The 22,650-nt window shown below is 35.4% G+C and overlaps 2 protein-coding genes across 2 annotated transcripts in view; both read left to right on the top strand.

Moving 5' to 3' along the window:
- Positions 1-9,050, top strand: part of LOC107757131 (probable sodium-coupled neutral amino acid transporter 6) — an 11,205-nt gene extending 2,155 nt beyond the window's left edge. Inside the window, exons 4-16 of the mRNA XM_016574521.1 lie at positions 404-456; positions 668-707; positions 1,474-1,552; positions 4,124-4,206; positions 4,296-4,354; positions 4,443-4,502; positions 5,344-5,394; positions 5,547-5,626; positions 5,715-5,815; positions 7,025-7,149; positions 7,224-7,368; positions 7,471-7,565; positions 8,303-9,050. Coding sequence (XP_016430007.1) covers positions 404-456; positions 668-707; positions 1,474-1,552; positions 4,124-4,206; positions 4,296-4,354; positions 4,443-4,502; positions 5,344-5,394; positions 5,547-5,626; positions 5,715-5,815; positions 7,025-7,149; positions 7,224-7,368; positions 7,471-7,565; positions 8,303-8,386 — 1,055 coding nt within the window. The 3' untranslated portion in view covers positions 8,387-9,050. The remainder of the gene's footprint in view (positions 1-403; positions 457-667; positions 708-1,473; positions 1,553-4,123; positions 4,207-4,295; positions 4,355-4,442; positions 4,503-5,343; positions 5,395-5,546; positions 5,627-5,714; positions 5,816-7,024; positions 7,150-7,223; positions 7,369-7,470; positions 7,566-8,302) is intronic.
- Positions 9,051-13,173: 4,123 nt separating this feature from the next.
- The window catches only part of LOC107757130 (protein kinase C eta type-like), an 18,411-nt gene continuing 8,934 nt past the window's right edge, over positions 13,174-22,650 (top strand). Inside the window, exons 1-9 of the mRNA XM_016574520.1 lie at positions 13,174-14,026; positions 18,973-19,036; positions 19,785-19,938; positions 20,660-20,694; positions 20,794-20,876; positions 21,167-21,296; positions 21,409-21,542; positions 21,833-21,973; positions 22,340-22,513. Coding sequence (XP_016430006.1) covers positions 13,676-14,026; positions 18,973-19,036; positions 19,785-19,938; positions 20,660-20,694; positions 20,794-20,876; positions 21,167-21,296; positions 21,409-21,542; positions 21,833-21,973; positions 22,340-22,513 — 1,266 coding nt within the window. The 5' untranslated portion in view covers positions 13,174-13,675. The remainder of the gene's footprint in view (positions 14,027-18,972; positions 19,037-19,784; positions 19,939-20,659; positions 20,695-20,793; positions 20,877-21,166; positions 21,297-21,408; positions 21,543-21,832; positions 21,974-22,339; positions 22,514-22,650) is intronic.

Here is a 22,650-nt window from a genome sequence, read left to right as displayed (position 1 = left end):
ACATGTATGTTACTTGAAATAAAATAAACGTTAACTGAAATAAATTTTTTAAAATATATATATATATATATATATATAAAAATATGAAATTGAATTAAAAAATAATAAACAAAAACACACAACAAAATTACTATACTAAAATAAACTTATACTAATACTAAATACTACTAATACTAAAATAAAAACAAAAAATTCAAAAATAAAAACTATTTTAAAATATAAAAAAAAAACTATAATAGTACTTCAGTAACTCTAAAATAACAGCTCCAGTATACGGTACATCAGGTGAGAAATCCCTTGTGATAAACAGTGGTGTTGTAGGCAATTTATAAACATTGAAATGGTCTTTAATGATTCTACATTGTAACCAGGCCTCACTGTTGCATATGTTTATGTGTGTTAGGCGTCAACTCTTACGAAGCTCTTGGAGAGAGAGCCTTCAGCAGACCTGGCAAGGTTGGTTAATATCGCAGATCTAATACCTAGCTGACATAAATGTTTTTTTTTTTAATCTGAATGAGGAATGATGTACTTCAATGTTTCATTTTGTTATATGAATAAATAACTGTGTCTTTATCTATGTACTCATCATAACTGAATTCACCACAGAAGTAAAATGTGCTTTGTTACTCCTATAAAACATGTTTTCCACTTTTTTTTTTTGCAGATTCTGGTGGCCTGTACTATTCTCATTCAGAACATTGGAGGTGCGGTTTTCTCTTTCACTTGTATTTAACTGTTTATATGGTTAAAGTCATACTACTTAACCTTTGAACTCTGAACTCAGAATTACTACATGGGATTCCCCGATGAAGAGTTTTTCCTTTCTCTTTCTCTTTTGCTCTCTCTCAGTTTGAACATGTTTTAATGGGAGGATATAGGCTATTACTTTTATTTTGTATGGCTAAATAAGTTAGCATAGCAGGTTAGTCAGCGAACAACAGCTATACTTAAGAATGTAAGAATGTTGTGAAGTGAAAAATAACAAGAAAATTTAAAATTTGTTCTCTTTCTGTCTTTCTCTGAACAGTGCTCACTACTCACTGTGAACTGTAGTGAGTATTCTGTGTGTTATCTGGTGTTTAGTAGCAGTAAAACAGAATTTTGTTTATCATTAATCTACCAAAGCAACTTAACATAAAGTCCATCTCACTTTCACACTGTCTTTAGAATGGCAGCAACCGTGTGTTTGTATGAGTGTAAGTGTTTGGCTGCAGTCAGGTTTGCAACCCGGATACAAGCCATCAACCTGTTAATCATCTGTGTGGCTGTTAGCATGTTAGTGTTAGTTTAAAATATGTTGACCTCAGCACTGTGCTGTTTTTAAATGGACTATGTGTCTCTGTCTGTGCATGGTTTAGTTTGGTTTTCTGAGTAGATTGATGTACATGTTTGCATCATGGGGTGTTATAGTGTGTGTATGAGGTGTTGCATAGCTGGTATGTATAATGTGCTGTTGTTCTCTTTCTCTAGCCATGTCCACCTACTTGTTCATCTTGAAGTCTGAAATGCCTGCTGCCGTCACTGGCTTCATGAGCACAGAGACTTCTGGGTAAATAAATATATACCACATCCTCACACTTCATTCTGATAATGTAATGCAAGTTTCCAGTGTCACACAAAAATTTTCTGTTCTCACTGAAATTGAAATTCATCACAAAGCAACTATATTAGCCGATCAGAACATATTTAATGTTAAAAATCAGTATATCAAAAAGTAGAAACCGAGCAACCAACAAAATGTCAGTGTCAGTTGGGAGTAAAAAAAAATCTGACTAAAATGGAAGATACAATACCATTTAAAAGTTTAGGGTCAGTAAGATATTTTTAAATACTTTTATTCAGCAAGGGTGCATTAAATTGATTAAAAGTGACTGTACACATAATTATAATATTGCAAAAGATTTCTATTTCAAACAAATGCTAAAATATTGAGCAGCACAACATTGATAATAATAAAAAATATAGTCTTGAGCAGCAAATCAGAATATTAGAATGATTTCTGAAGGATCATGTGACACTGAAGACTGGAGAAATGGCCGTTAAAAAATTCAGCTTTGCCATCACAGAAATAAATTACATTTTAAAATATATTCAAATAGAAATTAATATATTATTATATATTATTCAAATAGAAATTAATATATATATACTATTTCACAATATTACTGTTTTGCTGTATTTTTAATCAAGTAAATTCACAAGGGATTTAAAAATCTTACCACCCCCAAAATTGAACGGTAGTACATATGTTTTATCACAACAAATATGATTTACATACCACAAAAACTTTGAAAAGTTACATCTGAATTCATAAGTCAAATAGAAACATCATTCAGGAAGAGAGTTAGAAAGGGACACTTTCACACCAGGTGAGTGACTGGCAGAAAAACACTCTTTCTCTCTTCTCTGTCTTTAAGTGAGTTTCTGAAACGGAGAAAAGAGCAAGTATTCCAGAGTAAAGAATGTAACGGTCATTATTTTATTAGACGCTGTGGTTCGACTGTGCCCCGTCCCCACACAGCTGGTTTGCATTACAGGTCCGTTCACGTAAATCTCACACATATGTTCTGCCCAACGAGAGTCGTGCCTGCCCAAGATCCCCTTTACCAGCACAATTACTGTGACCAGACCCAGACACACACAAACATCACTACTCCATCTCTCTGGGAGGAGAAAGAAATCACAAAGCGGCCTCAGTATAAACGCTTGAATCTTTAGTCATTTACTGTAAAATAACATTTTTCTTTCAGTGGAGTAATTTATCTTCATTTTTCTCTCCCTGTTGTTAAGAGAGAACCACAGGAGATCAACGCGAGATCTCTCACACACACCAACCTGTTCAAGATTCAGTCTCCCAGTTCAAAGAACACGCATACACATTCACATTTTTCCATATTTTTGTGGAAACCATGATAAATTTTTTTCAGGATTCTTTAATAAATGGAAACAGAACAGCATTTATTTGAAATAGAAATTTTTGGAACAATGTAAATATAAATAATATAAAAAGTATTAATATCTTTAAAAATCGTACTGATCCCAAACTTTTGCACGGTACCAAACAACAGAGGGAGATAATAGAGAAAAAAAGAATAAATAGAATAAAATGCAATGAAAAGGGTATTATAATTTATTTATCATTATAATTAATAATTTATAATTAAATTATAATTTCAAATTGTGCTTTTTTTCCCTTTACATTTGTGCTTTTTATATTATAAAAACAATAACAGAAATTAAACCCTTAACAAGACGTTTGTCTACACTGAGTTAAATATACTACTGAATATGATGGTCAGATCAGTCTCAGTTCTCTCTTTAATTTTATTTTATTTTATTTTTGCTCTCTCTTATTAATGTAAGAAAGTGAGCCCTGATTCAGGAGTACTTGGACAGTGAGACAGAATCTGAGGAGGAATTTCTGGTATTAGATGTGGGGATTTCCAGCATTGCAATGTTTGAAGGGTTGATTTGGGAATCAGATAAGTGTTTAGTGATTAACGCATCCATGGGTTTAAAACACTCAAGTATGGGGTCAGTAAGATTTTTTTTTTTTTAAAGAAATTTTTTATTTTATCTAGCAAGGGTGCATTAAATTGATCAAAAGTGACAGTAAAGATATTTTTACAAAATATTTCTATTTCAAATAAATGCTGTTGTTTTAATAAAAAAAATCCTGGTCTAAATAATCTTTCACATTTTTGGCAAAAATAGTTTTAAAACACTGTTTTTAATATTGATAAGAAATGTTTCTTAAGCAGCAAATCAGAATATTAGAATGATTTCTGAAGGATCATGTGACACCGAAGACCGTAGTAATGGCTGCTGAAAATTCAGCTTTACCATCACAGGAATAAATATATTAAAAAGTAAATATATTAAATATATTAAAATAAATATTTAAACAGTTATTTTATTAAACAGTTATTTTAAATTATAATAATATATCATAATATTACTGTTTTTACTTTGTTTTTGATCAAATAAATGTAGCCTTTGTGAGCATAGGAGACTAAAACATAAAAAAAAAAAAATCTTACTGACCCCAAAACTTTGAAAGGTGTGTACATCCTTCACTATGTGCCATTTTGCCATGCATTTTATTTTCTGTCCTTCATAGAAAGTGGTTTGAGGATGGTGTTGCACTATTGATTTTAGTGACTCTAATTGTAGTGTTGCCACTGGCTCTACTTCCTAAGATTGGTGAGTGTCATCAGAGTTTTTTTTTTTTTAATTATTATTCTGTACATGTGCGAGAGAGTGTGTATCACTGGTTTCTATCTCCTCCTCAGGTTTCTTGGGATACACCAGCAGCCTTGCATTCTTCTTCATGCTGTTCTTTACCGTAGTGGTGAGTTGTTTTCTCTATCTCTCTCTCTCTCTCTCTCTCTCTCTCTCTCTGTATCTTTCCCATGTTGATGTTTTAATCTCTCTCACAGGTGGTGGTGAAAAAATGGTCCATTCCCTGCCCGCTGCCAATTAACTCTACTGTGAGCCTGGTAAAGACCACACACACACCCACACCCACACACTGACTTTAGCTGGAAAAATTACTCTTTGTTGTTGTCGTCTTGCATTATTGACAAACTATTTTCCTGTTTGACATTGTAAAGCTGCTTTGACACAATCAGTTGAGTATAAAACACTATACAAATAAAGGTGACTTGACTTGACCCTCCCAGCCAAACCACTTGCCTAAACACCCCAGATTAATACCCAAAACACAATTCGGGCAGCTCCAGAACAATAGACTATTTAGTTAAATTTATTTAAATTGACCCATTCAGGACCTCAACCTAACTTAATTTTCATCACAGAAGATTTTTTTTAACTCTCAGATAGTGATGACTTGAACTCCTTTAGGACTCTTTACTTTTCCGTTGATTTGTATGAAAAGATTTTAATGAACTGAGACCAGATTCAGTTTTAGGTTTTTTTTTTTAATTAAAGATAATCTTTAAAACCTAATAGAAATTTTAGTTTTTGTTTGTTGTTTATGCATAGTTTTTTTAAATATATATATATTTCACTTTTTTCCCGCCATGAGTATAGATGTGGTAGCTAGCATGGCTCTAAATTATAAACAATAAATAATTACTCTCAGATATTCTGTGTAGTCTAATCGGACCCAGTCAATCAGAAACAGGACGTAGCATTGTTATAATAAGGGAAGTGGCCTTTGACCGCTTGAGCCAGAGGTCAAAGACTTTATTTCCTTAAACAGTGTGCCGATATTCAGCTACAGATAATGTGACTTCAGAGAGAGTTTTATCATTCTGTTGCTGTCCTGATTTGATTCTAATTTTCATATTCACATTAATTTTATTTTTCTATCCCCAGAGCTTAAATACCTCTGAATGCACCCCACAGATGTTTGTGTTCTCTCTTAAGGTGAGTGTGAGTTTTCTTTAGAAAGGAGAGCTATGTTTTGATTTCAAGATCACTTTGCAGGACTATTAGAAACCCAAATATTAGTTGTAATATTATAGCATAACCACACACACATCAGGAGGGTGAGAAATGACTCTGTGTGTGCATTACAGAGTGCTTATGCCGTCCCAACAATGGCTTTCTCCTTCTTGTGCCATACGGCAGTTTTACCCATTTACTGTGAGTTACACAGGTTAGTTCACTGATTGCTGTTTTATCTGTGCATCTGCCACATATATAGTCTGTTATTGCCTTATTATATGTGTTTGTGTGTTTTTCAGACCCACAAAGCAGAGAATGCAGAGTGTGGCGAATGTCAGCATCTTTCTTAGTTTCGTGGTGTATCTGATCTCTGCCCTGTTTGGATACCTCACCTTCTATAGTAAGAACGTTGCTTAAGCTACACAGTCCCACAATGCAACACTTGACGTGACCTTCCATTTTTAGTGTCACAAGGAGTTGGAAGCAAAATGCTAAAACTAAAACTAAAAACATAAAGAAAATTTTCATTACTTGAAATAAAATAAACATTAACTGAAATAAAATATAAAAATAAAATAAACGGTGTACCAGCTCTAATGCCATGGCGAAAGTTTGAGCAAAACATGCTAACTGTTCTGTCTTTGGCTGCACAAACGAGCACAGAACACTATTTAGAGTCCCAGCCTCAGAGGAGACAACAGAGCAGTGGATTTATTGATTTATTTACTGTATATTGCTGCTGCCACACAGATCTAAAATAAACAAGCGATTTATTTCCCAGCTGTTTACCTTCACGGACATAACCGACTGTTTTTGTAACTCGTGTGTTTTTAACGTAAACTTGTGTGTGAATGAGAACTTAGTTTAGTACTCACATGCTGTGACAGCCGCTTTCTGTCTGTGTGCTTTGAATGTGTGCTCTCAGAAAACCATATCAGAAGTTTAAACTAATATGGTTTAAACTGCATGATTTCAGCACGATAAACATGATAATCAGAACCAAAACAGATGTTTTTAGCAGGTCCGAGTTGTAATGGTGCAGCTCTATTCTGGAAGAGGAGGCGGGGAGCAGCAGCTCATTTGCATTTAAAGAGACGGGCCCGAAAGACAGCATGTTTCTGCTTCCACTCAAAAGAGGCATTTTCAAAATGATATAATAAATGATCTGTGGGGTATTTTGAGCTGAAACTTCACAGACACATTCTGGGGACACCAGAGACTTATATTACATATTGTAAAAAGGGGCATAATATGTCTCCTTTAAGCGAGTTGCCAAAGCATTTACATTTTCATTTAGTTTAACTTGAGTGACAAGGAGATTTTTTTATTTAAAGATTTTTCAGTAAACTGTCTCTTTATCTCATCACATTCAATTCAGACTGCAAATTCACATTAAAAAAATTATCATTTTGCTGTGGTGCTGAAGATTAGGCACACTGCCACTGAAAAGTGGTGCAGGAAACTACTGTTTCAAAGTTTGTTGCATAATGTGTACTGCTTCACAAAGTGTCTTTTAAAATGTTTAGGGCAATTAGTGTATACTTATTAATATGCTAATAATCCAGTAAAGATAAATGGATTGATCTGATCAAACTTTCTTTATTCGCAGCACATGTGGAATCAGAGCTGTTGCTAGGATACGACACCTACCTACCACGGGATGTTGTGGTGATGTCAGTGCGTCTTGCGATTTTATTGGCCGTTCTGCTTACCGTGCCGCTCATTCACTTCCCAGTAAGTCAAACGCCAGACTGTGAACTATTTAAATAAGAAATTCAGAAAACACATCCCCTCTCTCTTTCTCTCAGGCACGTAAAGCGGTGTTGATGTTATGCAGGGGAGAGAGGGAGTTCTCCTGGCTCTCTCATTCACTTTCCTGTTTTTTCATCCTCACTTTTGTGCTGCTGCTCGCTATTTTCGTCCCAGACATTAGGAATGTCTTTGGTGTGGTGGGTGAGTGTGTGTCCATACGCTCTTTATGTGTTTTACTGTTAAGTTCAGTGCTAAACATGTTTATGTGTGTGTCTCTGCATACCTTTTCTTGTGTGATTCCAGGTTCTACGACCTCCACATGTTTGCTGTTTGTGTATCCTGGGATGTTTTATTTGAGAATCAGCTCTGAGCCAATGAGATCTCTCAATTCAGCAGGGGTATCTTACATATATTCATTAACACATACGTGACTTCCTTTGCAGGACAGCTGATTTTGAGAGACTTTCTTTACTTTTTTTTTATACACAACTGTTCAAAAGTGGGGTCAGTAAGATTTTTTTTAATGTTTTTGAAAGTCGCACCAAGGCTGCATTTATTTGATTAAAAAAAATACAGTGAAAACATATTGTGAAATATTATTACAATTTAAAATGACAGTTTTCTATTAGAAATATATTTTAAAAAGTAATTTATTCCTGTGATGGCAAAGCTGAATTTTCAGCAGCCATTGCTCCAATCTTCAGTGTCAAATGATCCATTCTAATATGCTGATTTAGTGCTCAAGTAACATTTCTAATTATTATCAATGTTTTAAAAAAAAAAACAGTTATGATGCTTAATATTTTTGTGGTAACCATGATACATTTTTTTCAGGTTTCTTTAATGAATACAAAGTTTAAAAGAATAGCATTTATTTTAAATCTTTTGTAAACGTTATAAATGTTTTTACTATAATTTATGATCAATTTAATGCATTCTTGTGGAATATAAATATTAATAAAAAAAAATGTACTGACCCCAAACCTTTGAACGGTAGTGTATGTCTGACTTGGAACTATGAATTACATGTTTTGTTTTTTTACACTTGATATGTTTATTATTTTATTGATATTATGTTGCTTTCTTTAGGTTTCTTTCCAAAGGCACCTGTTCCAAGTTTCTCTTTTCATTCTAGGCTGTTTTGCTGATGGTGATTGGTCTGGTTGTTGGTGTGTTGAGCCTGTGTGTCATCATTGTCTCCTGGGCTCAAGGACCTTGACCTTTGACGTCATCATTGTGGGACATATTGCATGAGTTGTGAGCTCAACACATCCTGCCTCAAGGAGAAACCTTATTTTACAGGTTACACACCTTGCAGAGGCTGTTTTCGGAACCAAAAGAAGGGAATCCCAATGAGATGAGCCAGCTGTGCTCTTATGACACTTCTAATGTACTCTAGCACTTTTATGACACTTGAATACTGAACACAGGCACAATCAAATTCAAAAATCCAGCAGAGCACTGAAATGCATATTAATCTATACTGAATGTCTGAACGACAGTAGAGTTTGACAATCTTTGAATCAGATGGTTGCTGTCATCCATAGAAAGACAGCTGGGACCAGTAAATGAAGGAACTGCACTGCTGATTTTACAGCTGAATGTGGGATATTAGATTTACACCGATGCTTAATGAATTGGAAAATCTGCTTGTCTGACTCAAAAAAAAAAAAAAGCTCTGGTTTAATGATTAACCACTGTCTTTAGAATTCAAAAGCTTGGATTTGTTTTTTAAAGATTTTTCTGAACTTTCAGGATATTTCTTGGATGTACACTAATCCCAAAGTTTTTCTGTTGATTCAATTTAGAATTCAAAATTTCCTCCCATTTTCTATTTTAAATAAAGAAAAATAAATAAATAAACAGAAAATATACAGAACAGTAATTTTTTTTTTTACCGTTGCAACCCTGTTTACATGTCCAAAAGGACAATTTTGGTGTGTTTTTATGTGGATTTCGATAAATAAAGGGAAATAAGAATTAAAACTGGTTTCTCACTGACTCGTGTACTATGGCATCTGGAGTGGAGTCTGTGATCCATGTTTAGTCAGAGATCTAAGCATTAGTGTGAGTTTTTGCTGGTTTGTACGTGAGAAAGATTGATAGACAGGCTGATTTTTCTTCATTGATTTGGACAGAGGGTTCTCTGTATGTCAGATAATGGAAAACAAATGCTCTCTCTCTATGTGTGTGTATGTGTGTGTGTGTGTGTGTGTAGGCTCTGGCCCTTGCTCTCTCCTGCTGTTTCTAATATGCTGCATTAGCTTGAGAGACCGCCCAATGTAAGGCAGTCTGTAACACAGACACACACAAACACACATGGACAACCTTATACGTACTGAGTGAAATCTGGTAGTTCTGTTATTCTTGAGGTGTGTGATTAAAGCAACATTCAATTTGTGACACAGGATGACAGTAAGATTTCAGACAAATTCACTGCATATAATCCGAATCATCAGAATCAGCTTTATTCGCCAAGTGTGCGCAAACACACGAGGAATTTTTTGCTTTTTTAATAAGCTCTTGGTACATGCATACATACATATCTGACATGAGAACAGAAACATTTAAATAAGACTTAACAATAAATAATAATGTATATGAATCTGGAACAGAAGATTTATGTACAGATTTGTGCATTTATTTACTCTATATATACAGCTGTATAGAAAATATGCATATGTATTACATAGTACTTGAGAGAGAGGCAGTAATTAGAAATGGAATAAGATAAGAGGTCAGTGATAAGACAAAAAAAACTGCTTTGTGTTACATGGTTAACTTGCGTGAACACCAATAACATGATGAAACCATGGATATCAAACCAATTTAGTGGATATGAGTTTTTTTTTTTTTTATAGTAGTGCAGCGGATTGGTGTTCAGGTGAAGCTCACAAAATCGTCATGTTTCACCAAAAAAAAACGTTTATTTTTATTTTTAAATAATTTGTATTATTCTTTTTGTAATTAGATGTTCATTACTGTAATACAGTATTTATTTTTTATAGTATTACAGCAAAAAATATTGCTGATTTTTAAATAAAATAAATACAACAAATATAATGGATAAATACAATTTAAATGATATATCATTGTATTATTAAATACATTTCGTTTTTTTTTTTTTTTTTAAATATATAACAGTTTTTGTGAGATCCATCCATTCACTTAAAATGTCAGGCTTTGCAAGTCAAATGCATGAGTAAGAGAAGACATTTTAGTAAACGGGTATGAAGAAAAAGCCTTTAAAATAACATTTCATGCTAGGTTTAAATGAGTGGAAAATGAGATCCACTGCTCTTGGGTATCAGGCAAGAGTTATGTCTCTTTTCAGCTTTAATTCAGCCCTGCAGTGATTGCTTTACCATTAGACCACAGTCCATATTCACACACACCAACAGAAACATCTGCTGACTGTTAACTGCTGCCTACAGAACGTGATTTTGCTGTATGTCTATCTGATTTCTTTCATGCCAATTGGCCCTTTCATTCTGACATCTGCTTTTTTCCCTGGACTTCTTTTTTTCTGCATCTCTGTTCTTCTCCTTCCTCCTGAATTGATTTTCATGCTCTATCAGTAACCGTGCTCCCTGTGTCACAGACATTCAGTAAATCATTCTGAGGACTTTGTTAGGAAGAAAGAAACACACATCCAATCACGCACACTACCTCAGCTCTATAGTGACATTTGATTGTTTTCTCCTCTTTGTCGTTCTCTCTGCCCTCTAAAACCTCTAATTCTCCTCTGACGCCTGGTCTGAGCTGAGACCACATCACATCTGGAGTTCATTTTACCCAAACACACACACTTACCCTGCCCTGTGTCACACACTTTCTCCTCTGCTTTAAAACTGTTCTGTCCTCTATGCTCACTCTCCCTGTCACTCTTTTTAAACTCCTTTTTCCAAACACTCACTCCATCATTCACTCTATTTCTTGCTCTGATTTTTGTTTTTCTTCTTTAACGCCCTCCTGCTGCAGCTGTTGCCATTCCCAAACACTGAGTAATAATGCCAGCCAGAAAACGTGCACTCACACACACTTTAGCCTTTCACCCATAAATACCTCACCCACATTTCTACGAGTCACACAGTCTGACATGGAATAGCAGCAGTTCAATAAGTGAGTAACGGTGTGTGTGTGTAAATCAGAGGTTTGGAAACAATTTTAAACTGTATATGGTAGCTGAATGGGACCTGCCGGGTTTGTGCATGTGTATTTGTGTTTAGTCAGGTATAGTTTATTTCTATAACAGCTTCAGTGAATGAGTAAGCATGCATGGCTATGGAATGGGGAGACTGGGGCTAGTTGTCACATTGGGATGCAGTTACATCTCAGTAACTATGAGGTTTTGCACGAAAAGTTAAAGACTTTAACTATGTTCTCTGGATAAGAATGGGAAAGCTGTTCGTGTTTTACATTTATGTCTTTTAAATGAAATAATTTTATGCAGTTTATTTTATTATTTTACTTTATATACTTTAAGGTATGCGTGTACAAAGAAATTATTTATAATATTATGTTACATATAATATAATATAATATAATATTGCAAGGATTAAATTGATCAAAAGTGACAGTAAAGTCATTTATAATGTTACCAGGCATAAAAAACACCAGAGGCCCACTATACACACACATATCCTGAAATGCACATTTGCTGTGTTCTGAACACAAACTCACACACTGGATAGTTCAGAGTGCATGAACTGCCTGATTTCAATAAAGCTGCTGTGACAACTCTCACAGCAGTTTAAACTCTCCCACACTGTGCTCCAGATAAAAAGGGCAGTTCTTTAATGAATAACCATAAAGAGAGTTAAAGTTGATTTGGTGCTGAATGCATGTTTTAATACTGTTTCACCACACAAAACTCTAGAGAGAGAGAGAGAGAGGGAGATGCTAAGATACAAGGGCATAACAGCTAGAACAAACTTATGGTAACACTACAAAGCTGTCCATAAAGAAACTGAACATGTATGTTTGAAAAATACAAGTATGCCTGATGGTTGAATAAGTTGCAGTGAGTATGAGTGCCTCCTGCTGGCTAAGTCTTGTGCTACACCAGAATCACTAGAGTGGATCCACCAAAGCTCAGCATCCCATCGAAAGCTTCATCACCAAAGGTCTAATATTCACCACGCCACCATAAGACCACTGACACCGAACAGAGCAGAGAGTGTTTGGAGTCTCCCCTTTGAATTTACACCAGCTGGAAAAGCGATAGAGAGAGGTCAAAGGTCACATTTGACACAGTGGGCCTTTCATCCTGAGACTTTATAGATCTGGGGCAACTCAATCAGAGCCCACACACAAACAACCTATTTTGTTTATAGATAGGCTAGGCCTATATCAATTATTTTAAGCATTTAAGCCTTCAGAACAAAAGTTTTCAAAATCTTGGGAAACATACTATAAATGCGATCAAGAGTGTCCAAATTTCTACTGTTAAATACATATATATCTTGTAGAAATGTAATACTAATAATGAATTTGCAATAAATATTCTGTTTATGTATTTATTTATTTGTTTGTTTGCAGATTTAATTATCTAGGCATTAATAAAAATCTGATGATGTCCATCATTTATTTAATGTACAATTTATTGTACATGAATGTATATTTATTTAATGTACATGTACATTTAGTCATTTAGCAGATGCTTTTATCCAAAGCGACTTACAAATGAAGGCAACACAAGCAATCAAAACCAACAAAAGAGCAATAAAATGTAAGTGCTGTGACAAGTCTCGGTAAGTCTAATGCAGTACACGTTTTTTAAATAATAAATAAAAACAAGTAGATAGAATAGAAAAAGAATAGAAAACATTATATTTTATATCTGTTCATTTGTTTATTTACAATATCTTCAAATGATATTTGCACATCATTTAATACTTAACGAGTGCTGTTGAAAAAGTCTGCCGAAAGGTGGCGGTGTTTCCATTTGCTCGCGATAAAACAGGTGTGTTTTCAGTTTTCAACGGAATTCCACAAGCAGGTAATTCAGAGATGGTCCACGTGTGGCTTTGTTTAAAGAAAAAATATCTGGACAGTTTCCTCATCGCCCTATCGCTCAGTTTGACTGAAATAGACCTCTCAGAAGTTTTTCATACAAAGGTTTGTCTGACACGCGTCTAAGTCCAAAATGCAGCGAATATGGACGGACTGTGAAAGTGTCGAGGAAAACTTTGCAAAGGCGACCTCGTAATAAGTCGCCTTACGGATAAGATTTAAAGATAGAGCCAGAGAGAAACATTTAATGTTGTGACTGACTCCCTTGAGGGAGACGCGTAGTCAGGCGTGAACTCCTTCACTTCCCCATTCTGCCCACTCGCTTCAGTCCTTCCGCAAAGCAGGTGTTTCAAACAGCGCTTTGTTTCAGATGCAGAGGCTTCTAACTGGTGTGCGTTTGTGCATTTACACTTTCCCATTTAAGTGATATAATGTCCAACATTCACTAAGTCAGTTAGGCTTAGATTTGCTAGGCTCGAGTTTAGAGGACACCATGAAGTTTAACGGGTATCTGAAGTTGCGCATCGGCGAAGCGGTGGACCTGAAGCCCACGACCACCTCTATGCGACATGCCGTGATGTTCAGCAAGGCGAACCAGACCCTGGACCCGTACATCGTAGTGAAAGTGGACGAGTATAAGATCGGACAGACGCACACCAAGCAGAAAACCAACATGCCCACTTACAACGAGGAGTTCTCCGTTAACGTCAACAACGGCAAGCAGGTAGAGCTAGCCATTTTTCATGACGCACCGATCGGGTACGATGACTTCGTGGCCAACTGCACCATCCAGTTTGATGATCTGATGAAGAGCACAAACAGAGAGGAGTCTTTTGAAGGATGGGTGAGGAATGTTTATTATATAGCTGTGTTAAATTTCCCCTGACCTGTTTACACATTTGCATCTTTCTTTAAGGATTGTGAGAAACTGTCTACTTAAAATTGGTGGAGATTGATTTTTGTATGTTGACATGACAATTAGAAAAGTTCAGAAACAGCAAGGCATGTTTGCTCTGATGGGGCAGACAGTGAGCTTCTATGGATGGATTAATTGTCCTATATGCAGAATAGAGGTGAGACTGTGAAAAGTTTCTCAAATGATGAGGATGTTTATGCATCTGGTGGCATTGGAGGGATTTGTGTTTGTAGAAAAGTGCATGTTGATAACAAGACCAGAAAGCAAAACAGTATTTAGTACAGTACTTAGGTGCACACTAAAGACAAATCATGCAACGAAAGACAGTGTTGGACCATAAAATGTCAGCATACTTAAATACAAAATAGAGAAGCCTCGGGTGTGTTGTAACACATTTTATTTCAAAGTCTGTAACTATGTGTTATTCATTTGTGCTGTCCTAAACTTTGATACAATATCCTGCGGCAAATTAAAAAAAGTTTATTAATGTACTAATTGTCAAAATTAATATCAAAATTAATTAAATAATTAAGCAAATTCATATCAGGTACGAAGAATGCTGTTGTTACAGTCTGTCCCACTACCAGGTCCCTTGTAACGCTACCTGAAAACATGTTCAATTATATGCATGAATTACTCTGATAATCAAATTTACTTTTTTAAAGTAATGAATATGCCATCCCCCATCACCATACTGCACACCTATCAACCTACATTTAATTTAAACATTTTGATTCAAAATTTACGTTCATGCGTTTGGCAGACCAAAGTGTTTACATTGGCTTTAAAGTATACATTGTATCAGTTCAACCATTCCTTGGGAATCGAACCATGATATTGGCGTTGCTAGCACCATACTCTACTGTTTGAGCCACATGAATGCTATGAAATGGTTAACATTGAGGAATTTTAATTCAAAACAGCATTTGAAATCAAAATCAATTATATGTAAAACATAGGCTAATGCACACACCGTTTTGGCTTTTGAAGTTGATCAGCCTGTTTTATCACAGTTGTGGCAAATGTGGCTTGTATGATTTTGTGCAATCTTTGTCTTCAGCAGAAAAACAAATTAGAAAGTGTTACAGCCCTCTCCATCTGCAGCTATGATATTCCTGCTTCTTCTTCTTTTAAAAAAAAAATTTCTTTAAATGTATTTTTATTTTTATTAAATACTTGTGTTTAAATGCTTCGAAAAGCTTGTGCTATGTTGTGTTTTGTGTTAGGCTATGTGAGTTCATCCCTATAGTTAATTTCTAATTGGTTAAACTGGTATTACAGCACTCCCCAGTTTCCCCTAAACCTCACACTGTTGGTTTAATTGTGTTTTGTTCCTTTGTTTTGTCATGCTCTGTTGTGTTGCATTGTGCTCTTTTGTTTTGTTTTATTTTGTTCTGTACTTTTGTATTGTTCTGTTGTTGTTTTTTTGTGTAGTCTCGTTTGTTTTGTGTTGCTGTGTTTTTCCTTTGTGTGTGAACAGCAGACTTGTTGAGGTTATGAGTGTTATCATTTTCCACCATCATCTGTGTGGGTTCACAGTTCACACTTACACCCATATGTCCGACAATGCATTGCTCACTGATCCAGAATCAGGCCTTTGACTGCAGTTCTAGACACAGATGAAGCTATCCTGATGCATGATCAGAGGTTAATGAAAGGAAGTCGAGGCTTAATGCACAGTCAGTCAATACAATTTGGACTCTCCGTGGGATGGTTGCAGCTAAGATCAGCTGAAACATCTTGCTCTGTGGTTTTAGCATCTTCTGTGATCTAAACACCACCAGTTCCATGTCTACATGCCGCCTTCAGAGCTAATTCATATCAGTGTGTTAACTCAACACTACAGCAGGGTCACTAGGACACAATAGTTGTAAAACACTTGTTGTCAGCATTTCAGTGACCAGGCTGAACATGCACATGCAAATCAGCTTGCTTTTCCTCAGCAGAAGTGGTGAAAGTCGTCTTGTAACCTTATTATTCAGCCTATGTATTGTTAGTTCTCCTTTCCCAGAATGCATATGCACAGGGACATTATTTTTAGAGATACCGATCATCTTGTTTTTACTGTACGTGTCCTGAACATTTGTTCATTTAGTGAACAGTAACATGGGGATACACTTTGTTATTAGCCTCAAGGTTATTTTAAGTTCAACTTATACTGTATGTAATATATAAAGTATATACTTTAAATGACTATTATTATTTTTAAATGCTTGTCTAGAATTTTTTTAAAATATAATCTCAATTCTTTGAGGTCATAAACTGTAATACATGAAATAGAATTGTTCGTAAAAAAAAAATAGAAAAGTAAAAAGTTTTAGATGATTGCTCAAAATGTCATGTAAACTATGCATGTATGCATCTAAAATGCAAATTGTAATATGTTTCAGATATGTTTGGTGCAAAAAACATTTAAAGTAAGTCAGGAAATGTTCAGATAAGGATTACTATTTAAAATAAATGCTGTTCTTTTGAACTTTGAAAGAATGCTGAAAGAAGTATCAGGGTTTCTATTAAAATATTAAGCAGCACAAACCGTTTTCAACACTGATAATAATAAGAAATGTTTCTTCAGCACCAAATCATCTGACACTGAAGACTGGAGTGATGACTGCTGAAAATGCAGCTTTGCCATCACAGAAATAAATAACATTTTGAAATAGATTAAAACAGAAAAGTTATTTTAAAGTGTAATTATATTTCACAATATTAGTGTTTTTAGTGTATTTCTGGTCAAATAAATGCAGTGTTGGTGAACGTAAGAGACTCAAAACATTTAAAAAAAATCTTACTGACCCTAAACTTTTAAACATTATTGTACATCTAATCACCTTAGATTCCAGATGAAGTTCAGTGGACCTTAGAGATACAATGCCCCATTTTTATTGGTTCTGCAGCTGCAGGTCACATAACCGCTAATTAATGATACTCTGCTTTCAGTCTGTCTGGGCTGTGAGCGTTTTGTGCCAAGTTTCAGTCTCTGTGAGTGTGTGTATTTGTTTCTGTGTAGAGCCTCAGGCTTTTGGGACAGATGGTATGTGAAACCTGCAGTTCAAATCAGCACACACACAAGTAAGAGTGTGTTTGCGTGTGTACGAGCTTCCCTATATGGGGACTGCCTCTAGGAATCCAGCAGTTTCTGTTATGCTATCTTATCATTCAGTGAAACTAGCATCAAAACTGTATAAAATGGAAGTTGTGTGTATTGGAGATACACATTCTGTCATAGTCTGTGTGAATTTTTCTGCTTTCAGTTCTGACCAAATGAAAAGAAGTATGAGTGTGGTGGAAAGAAATATTCAGTTGAACTCAATTGAAAGTTGCTAAAGCAAAATAGTTTAAAAATAAATTTTAGCATTCTGTATGCTAATTATGGCTAATCATTGACAACAAAGATGTAGTGATGTTTTGCTAATTATCATCAGACTTCTATTTAGACCACCACCTTCCATTCAACCACACAGCCTCAATGCTGACATCCAAAGATGTCTTTTCTGAGTTGGCCACTCCCTTGTTTATGCTGTTTGCATGCGATATCTCTTATCCCTATAGTTTGTTTCTTTTACCCATGATTCTGTCGTAACACATACACAAGCACATAGGGTTTATTTCTGGATCACATGCATGTCGACACACGCCCACAAAGTTGGTTTTCTACAAACTTTACCACAGGTACACAAACGACCCCCCAACCCCCCTTTACCCCTTGCTGTCTTTTTCCATTTCTGAGTTTGTCTTTCCATTTATCTCTTCTCTTTTTGCTCTACAGTAATCTGAAGTCTAGCTCTGATATTTCACTCCTGCCTGACCTCATTTACATTTTCCGTGGTGTCAATGTGTAACTGCTGTGGACGGTATCAGTGGGTTGTGTGATTGGTTGTATTTGGCACATATTGTTTTCAACATGTGCATGTTTGCCTGAATTTGTAACATGATAAAAAAAAACAGACTTGTCATACAAAAGTGTTATACACATTTTTTCCCCCTTTATTTGTATAGCGCTTTATACAATACTGATTGTGTCAAAGCAGCTTTACAGTGTCAAACAGGAAAATAGTTTGTCAGTAATGCAAGAAGACAATAACAAAGAGTCATTTTTCCAGCTAAAGTCAGTTCATTGATGATTCAGTGATGTCATCATCCAGTTCAGCTCTCTTCCAATAGTGTCTGTGCAATCAGTCAGTCAAGCGTACCCAACTAAGCAAGCCAAAGGCGTCAGTGGCAAGGAACCAAAACTCCATCGGTGACAGAAATGGAGAAAAAAACCTTGGGAGAAACCAGGCTCAGTCGGGGGGCCAGTTCTCCTCTGGCCAGACGATACCAACATGGCGTGGTTTAATTCCAGGCTGCAACACAGGTGCAGAGGGCTTCTCACAGTCCTGGACAAATTGAAAATGCCAGGGAACTTAAAAAATGTTTTCTAGAAGGCCTATGAATATCAGGGAAAATGGTGAAATCTTAAAAGGTCACAGAAAAGTCATCAAAAAGTCATCATCAGTTACACTCAATTCTTAAGTGTTTCTTTGTCACAAAAAAAATAAAAAATAAAATAATAATAATTTCTTGGTCAGAAAGTGTGGAAAGCATTTAAAAAAAAAAAAGAATTTAAAATATAATGTTGTATTTATTTAACATTTGTATCTCTAAGTAATTCCCTTACTTCTGTTTGTGTTGTTTGATAGTTTTGATCAATTTACTATAATTCGAATTTAGAAAATATTATAAAAATAATGAAAATGAGTATTTAAACGAGTAGTTGTGTCCAAACTTTTAACTAAGTTAAATTTAAAATGTTAGAACAACTTTTTTAATATTCAATGTCTAAATTAATATCTAATGATTTTTATTTGTATTTTTATTTATTTTTGTTGCAGATTGATCTTGAACCTGAGGGTAAGGTCTACATCCTGGTTACTCTCACAGGCACATTTATAGATGGTGAGTCCCTCCTCTCATTTTTTTTCTTCTATAGCTCTTCTTTTCTTTTTTGGTTTCTTTCTTTGAAATCTTTTTTTGTTTGTTTTGTATTTTTTAAATGGTTTCCATTTCTTTTAAATCTTTTCATGCAGAAATATAAATTTATTCAAACTTTTTAAAACATCAGTTTGACAGTCAGTATGACTGGGCTATTTTTGGACTGGAACACAGAGGCGTATCGAGAACACGCGGTCTGTTTCATAGCCAATGACAGAATAAAAGATGAAAATATAAAACTCTTCTTGATGAATTGCACTGTCTAGTCCTTGATGGTGGAAACATGCATGCACACACACACACTTAATTTCCTCCACTTGCTGTTAAGGTGTCGCTTAACTAAATGTTAACATGCTACCAGACTTGTCAACACATGTTAAGACACACTAAGACACACAAAGCCAACTTCAGTCAGTTTTTTTTAGACAGAGCATCTTTCAGAGCATCATATGCGTGAAGTGTATGCTATGTGCGAATCGCTCACCCGCTGTGCAGGGGTGTGTGAAGCTGGCTTCCTTTAAAGGCCTGTGGTTAGGCCTGCAGAGAATAGACTAGACTTAATGATACCAGTGAACCGGGGGCTCATAATCTGTCTCTCTTCCCCCTCACAAAGTCAGCAGTATGTTACATGGCATTATAGGAAATACCTATGTATTGTAAGAAGATCATGCGTCATGAAATAATAAAAGCTTTTCTGTTTCTCTGTGTTTAGATGATGCTGGAGGAAACACGCGTCCCTATAAAGAATTTACTCGAAAGCGGCAACAGGCAGTTCGAAGAAAAATCCACCAAGTAAACGGGCACAAGTTCATGTCGACCTTTCTAAAGCAACCAACATTCTGCTTCCACTGCAAAGATTTTATATGGTATTGCACTTTTGACACAAATGTACATATATATTTTTTTAAATAGCACATTTTTGTGAGCGTTTTAAAATATGTAACTGAAAGCTTATGAGTTAAAGCCCATGAGGGATGACTGTGAGACCTTCAGCAAGATATTTATATTCATCTGCAGGAAGAATGTCCCTGTAATAAGGTTACTGTAGGTGTTTTTAAACACTTTTAGCATTAGCTAAATGAAAAAATGTGTCGGTCTTTTTAAGAATGGATTTAAACAGTAAAAAAATAAAATAAACAGAGCTGAGAATACTAAACTCTTATTGGTAAGAGGCTGAAAGTATGAACAAATTAGCCAAAAATATTTAATAAACAAGCACACAAAGGATAGAAATGTGTACATTGTTATTTGCATTTGAATTTTGCAGTGACACTCTGCAGGCAAAGGTTCCTACAAATTAGTAATCAATAACATTTGAATCATTGTAGAATGTCAGGTAGAGTTCATTCTTTTGTAAATGGACAGGTGCCCCTTTTGTGACACTTTTTTTTGCATTGTGTGTAGAACTACTTTTCTATACAAATAAAGTTTATTATTAAAATCAAAAATTGAGAACAATATACATTACAGAATAAAAGTGTTTTACAGGGAATTTTGTGTATAAATGCTTAAAGTGAGTGGCTGAACAAACTTTGTTATATTTTAATTGTACATGATGTTTTTTTGTGTGTGTTTTCTTTGTTCCAGGGGTGTTTTTGGAAAACAGGGCTACCAATGTCAAGGTGAGTTGACACTCACTCATTCATGGACGTGATCTGTGTTTAAATTGATTGTATTATCGGTTATAATCAGCTGTGTGTGTTTGTATGTGTGTATGTTAGTGTGCACCTGTGTGGTACATAAGCGATGTCATCAGTTTGTGGTTACGGTCTGTCCACGCATGAAGAAACCTGCCAAGGAACAGGTAATGCAACCCTAACCTAAAAAGCTTTTGTAGTCCATTTTTGTGTGTGGGGGGATTCTCACAGTATGGCTTGTCTGGGTTTTTCCTTTTCATCTGTGGACGATTTTAGAAGTTTTGGCCATAGAATTTCTGAGAAAGACAGACCAATTTTGTCATATGTTGGTGAAGTGACTTCTGGCTGTGTCCTAATAAACACAGATGCCATTTTTCCACCTACTGGTCAGGAATAGAATTGCTGAAACGTACTGTTCTGTTTTTTTTATTTTATACTTTGTTCCTTCTTTTTACAGACTACGAATCAGGGGTTCAGTATAAACATTCCCCATAAGTTCAACATCCACAATTATAAGGTTCCTACCTTCTGCGACCACTGTGGCTCTTTGCTGTGGGGCCTCGTACGGCAAGGATTACAATGCAAAAGTACTTTTCTCTCTTTCTGTCAGCCCTCCTTGTTCACCATTAATGCATCCATCAGTCTTATTGATGCTGTTATGTGAGGCTCATCTGGTTTGTTGTGTTTTTACATCTGTAGTTTGTAAAATGAATGTCCATATCCGCTGTAAGGGAAATGTTGCCCCAAACTGTGGAGTCAACAATGTAGAACTGGCCAATAAATTGGCAGAAATGGGCCTTCAGCCGGGAGGAATGACCAAACGCAACTCGATGGTAAATACACACATGTGCACTCAATCTTTTCAAAAGTGAAATATGTGGTCTGTCTGTGTAAATCTCTCTCAGTTTAAGTTTAATGTGCTTTTTTGACATTACACATAACAGTACATTCTAAGCTGCATGCACCGAAAATAGGACAAAATAAAACTTTAGTGAAGTAAACAGAGAAATTAAAGGAAGTAACACAGGACCATCAACAGAACAATTGATATTGAATGATAAAATGTACTGAATTAGTAATACATAAAATCTGTAAGGAAAAAATTATTTGTCTCTCTTCTCAGGGTCTCGCAGGTATGGACACTCAGTGCCGTACATTGAGCGTGAGAGGAGATCGAGGGCAATCTAAAAAAGACCCAAATCGAAAGCTGGGAATCTCTAACTTCACACTCCTGCAGGTGTTGGGAAAAGGCAGCTTCGGCAAGGTCTGTGTTTAAGAATGTTCCTCTTTACATCAGGTCCAATATGACTGTGTAGCACAAATATTGCAGACTATTTGTTACATATATAATGTTATGGAACTGTTTATATAACTGTTTGAAGTTTTATTCGGTGTACATAAAAAAATTATATGCACTGAAAAAAAAAAATCTTTAGATCATTGCTGTGCAAATTACTTTTAAACAATGTAATATACGTCTTTGGGCTGTGCTGTTTCATATTAAAATATTATGCTGACAATTTTGTGCCAGAAAGTCTGGGTAAATATGTCTTCACAAATAAAAGGAAAGATAATTCACATGTATCACATGTACTTCACAAGTCTTGCTGTTGGTGTTCTGTGTAAATAGGTGATGTTGGTCCGGTTGAATGGTTCGGATCAGGTGTTTGCAGTGAAGGTGTTAAAGAAAGACATCATACTGCAGGATGATGATGTGGAGTGCACGATGACAGAAAAACGAGTGTTATCCCTCGCTTCCACTCATCCTTACCTCACTCAGCTTTACTGTTGCTTCCAGACACCGGTGAGGAACAGACACATCTCACATTCACCTAGCTATGTATTGTTTTTAAATGAAGCTAATTATAAATAAATCAATAAACCATATATGTACGTATGTATGTATGTATGTATGTGTGTATATATATATATATATATATA

The sequence above is a fragment of the Sinocyclocheilus rhinocerous genome, unplaced genomic scaffold (genome assembly GCF_001515625.1).
Source record: "Sinocyclocheilus rhinocerous isolate Xijiao unplaced genomic scaffold, SAMN03320098_v1.1 scaffold503, whole genome shotgun sequence".
NCBI lineage: Eukaryota > Metazoa > Chordata > Actinopteri > Cypriniformes > Cyprinidae > Sinocyclocheilus > Sinocyclocheilus rhinocerous.
Note: the sequence above shows the minus strand (reverse complement) of the source record. Positions and strands in the feature narration are given on the sequence as shown.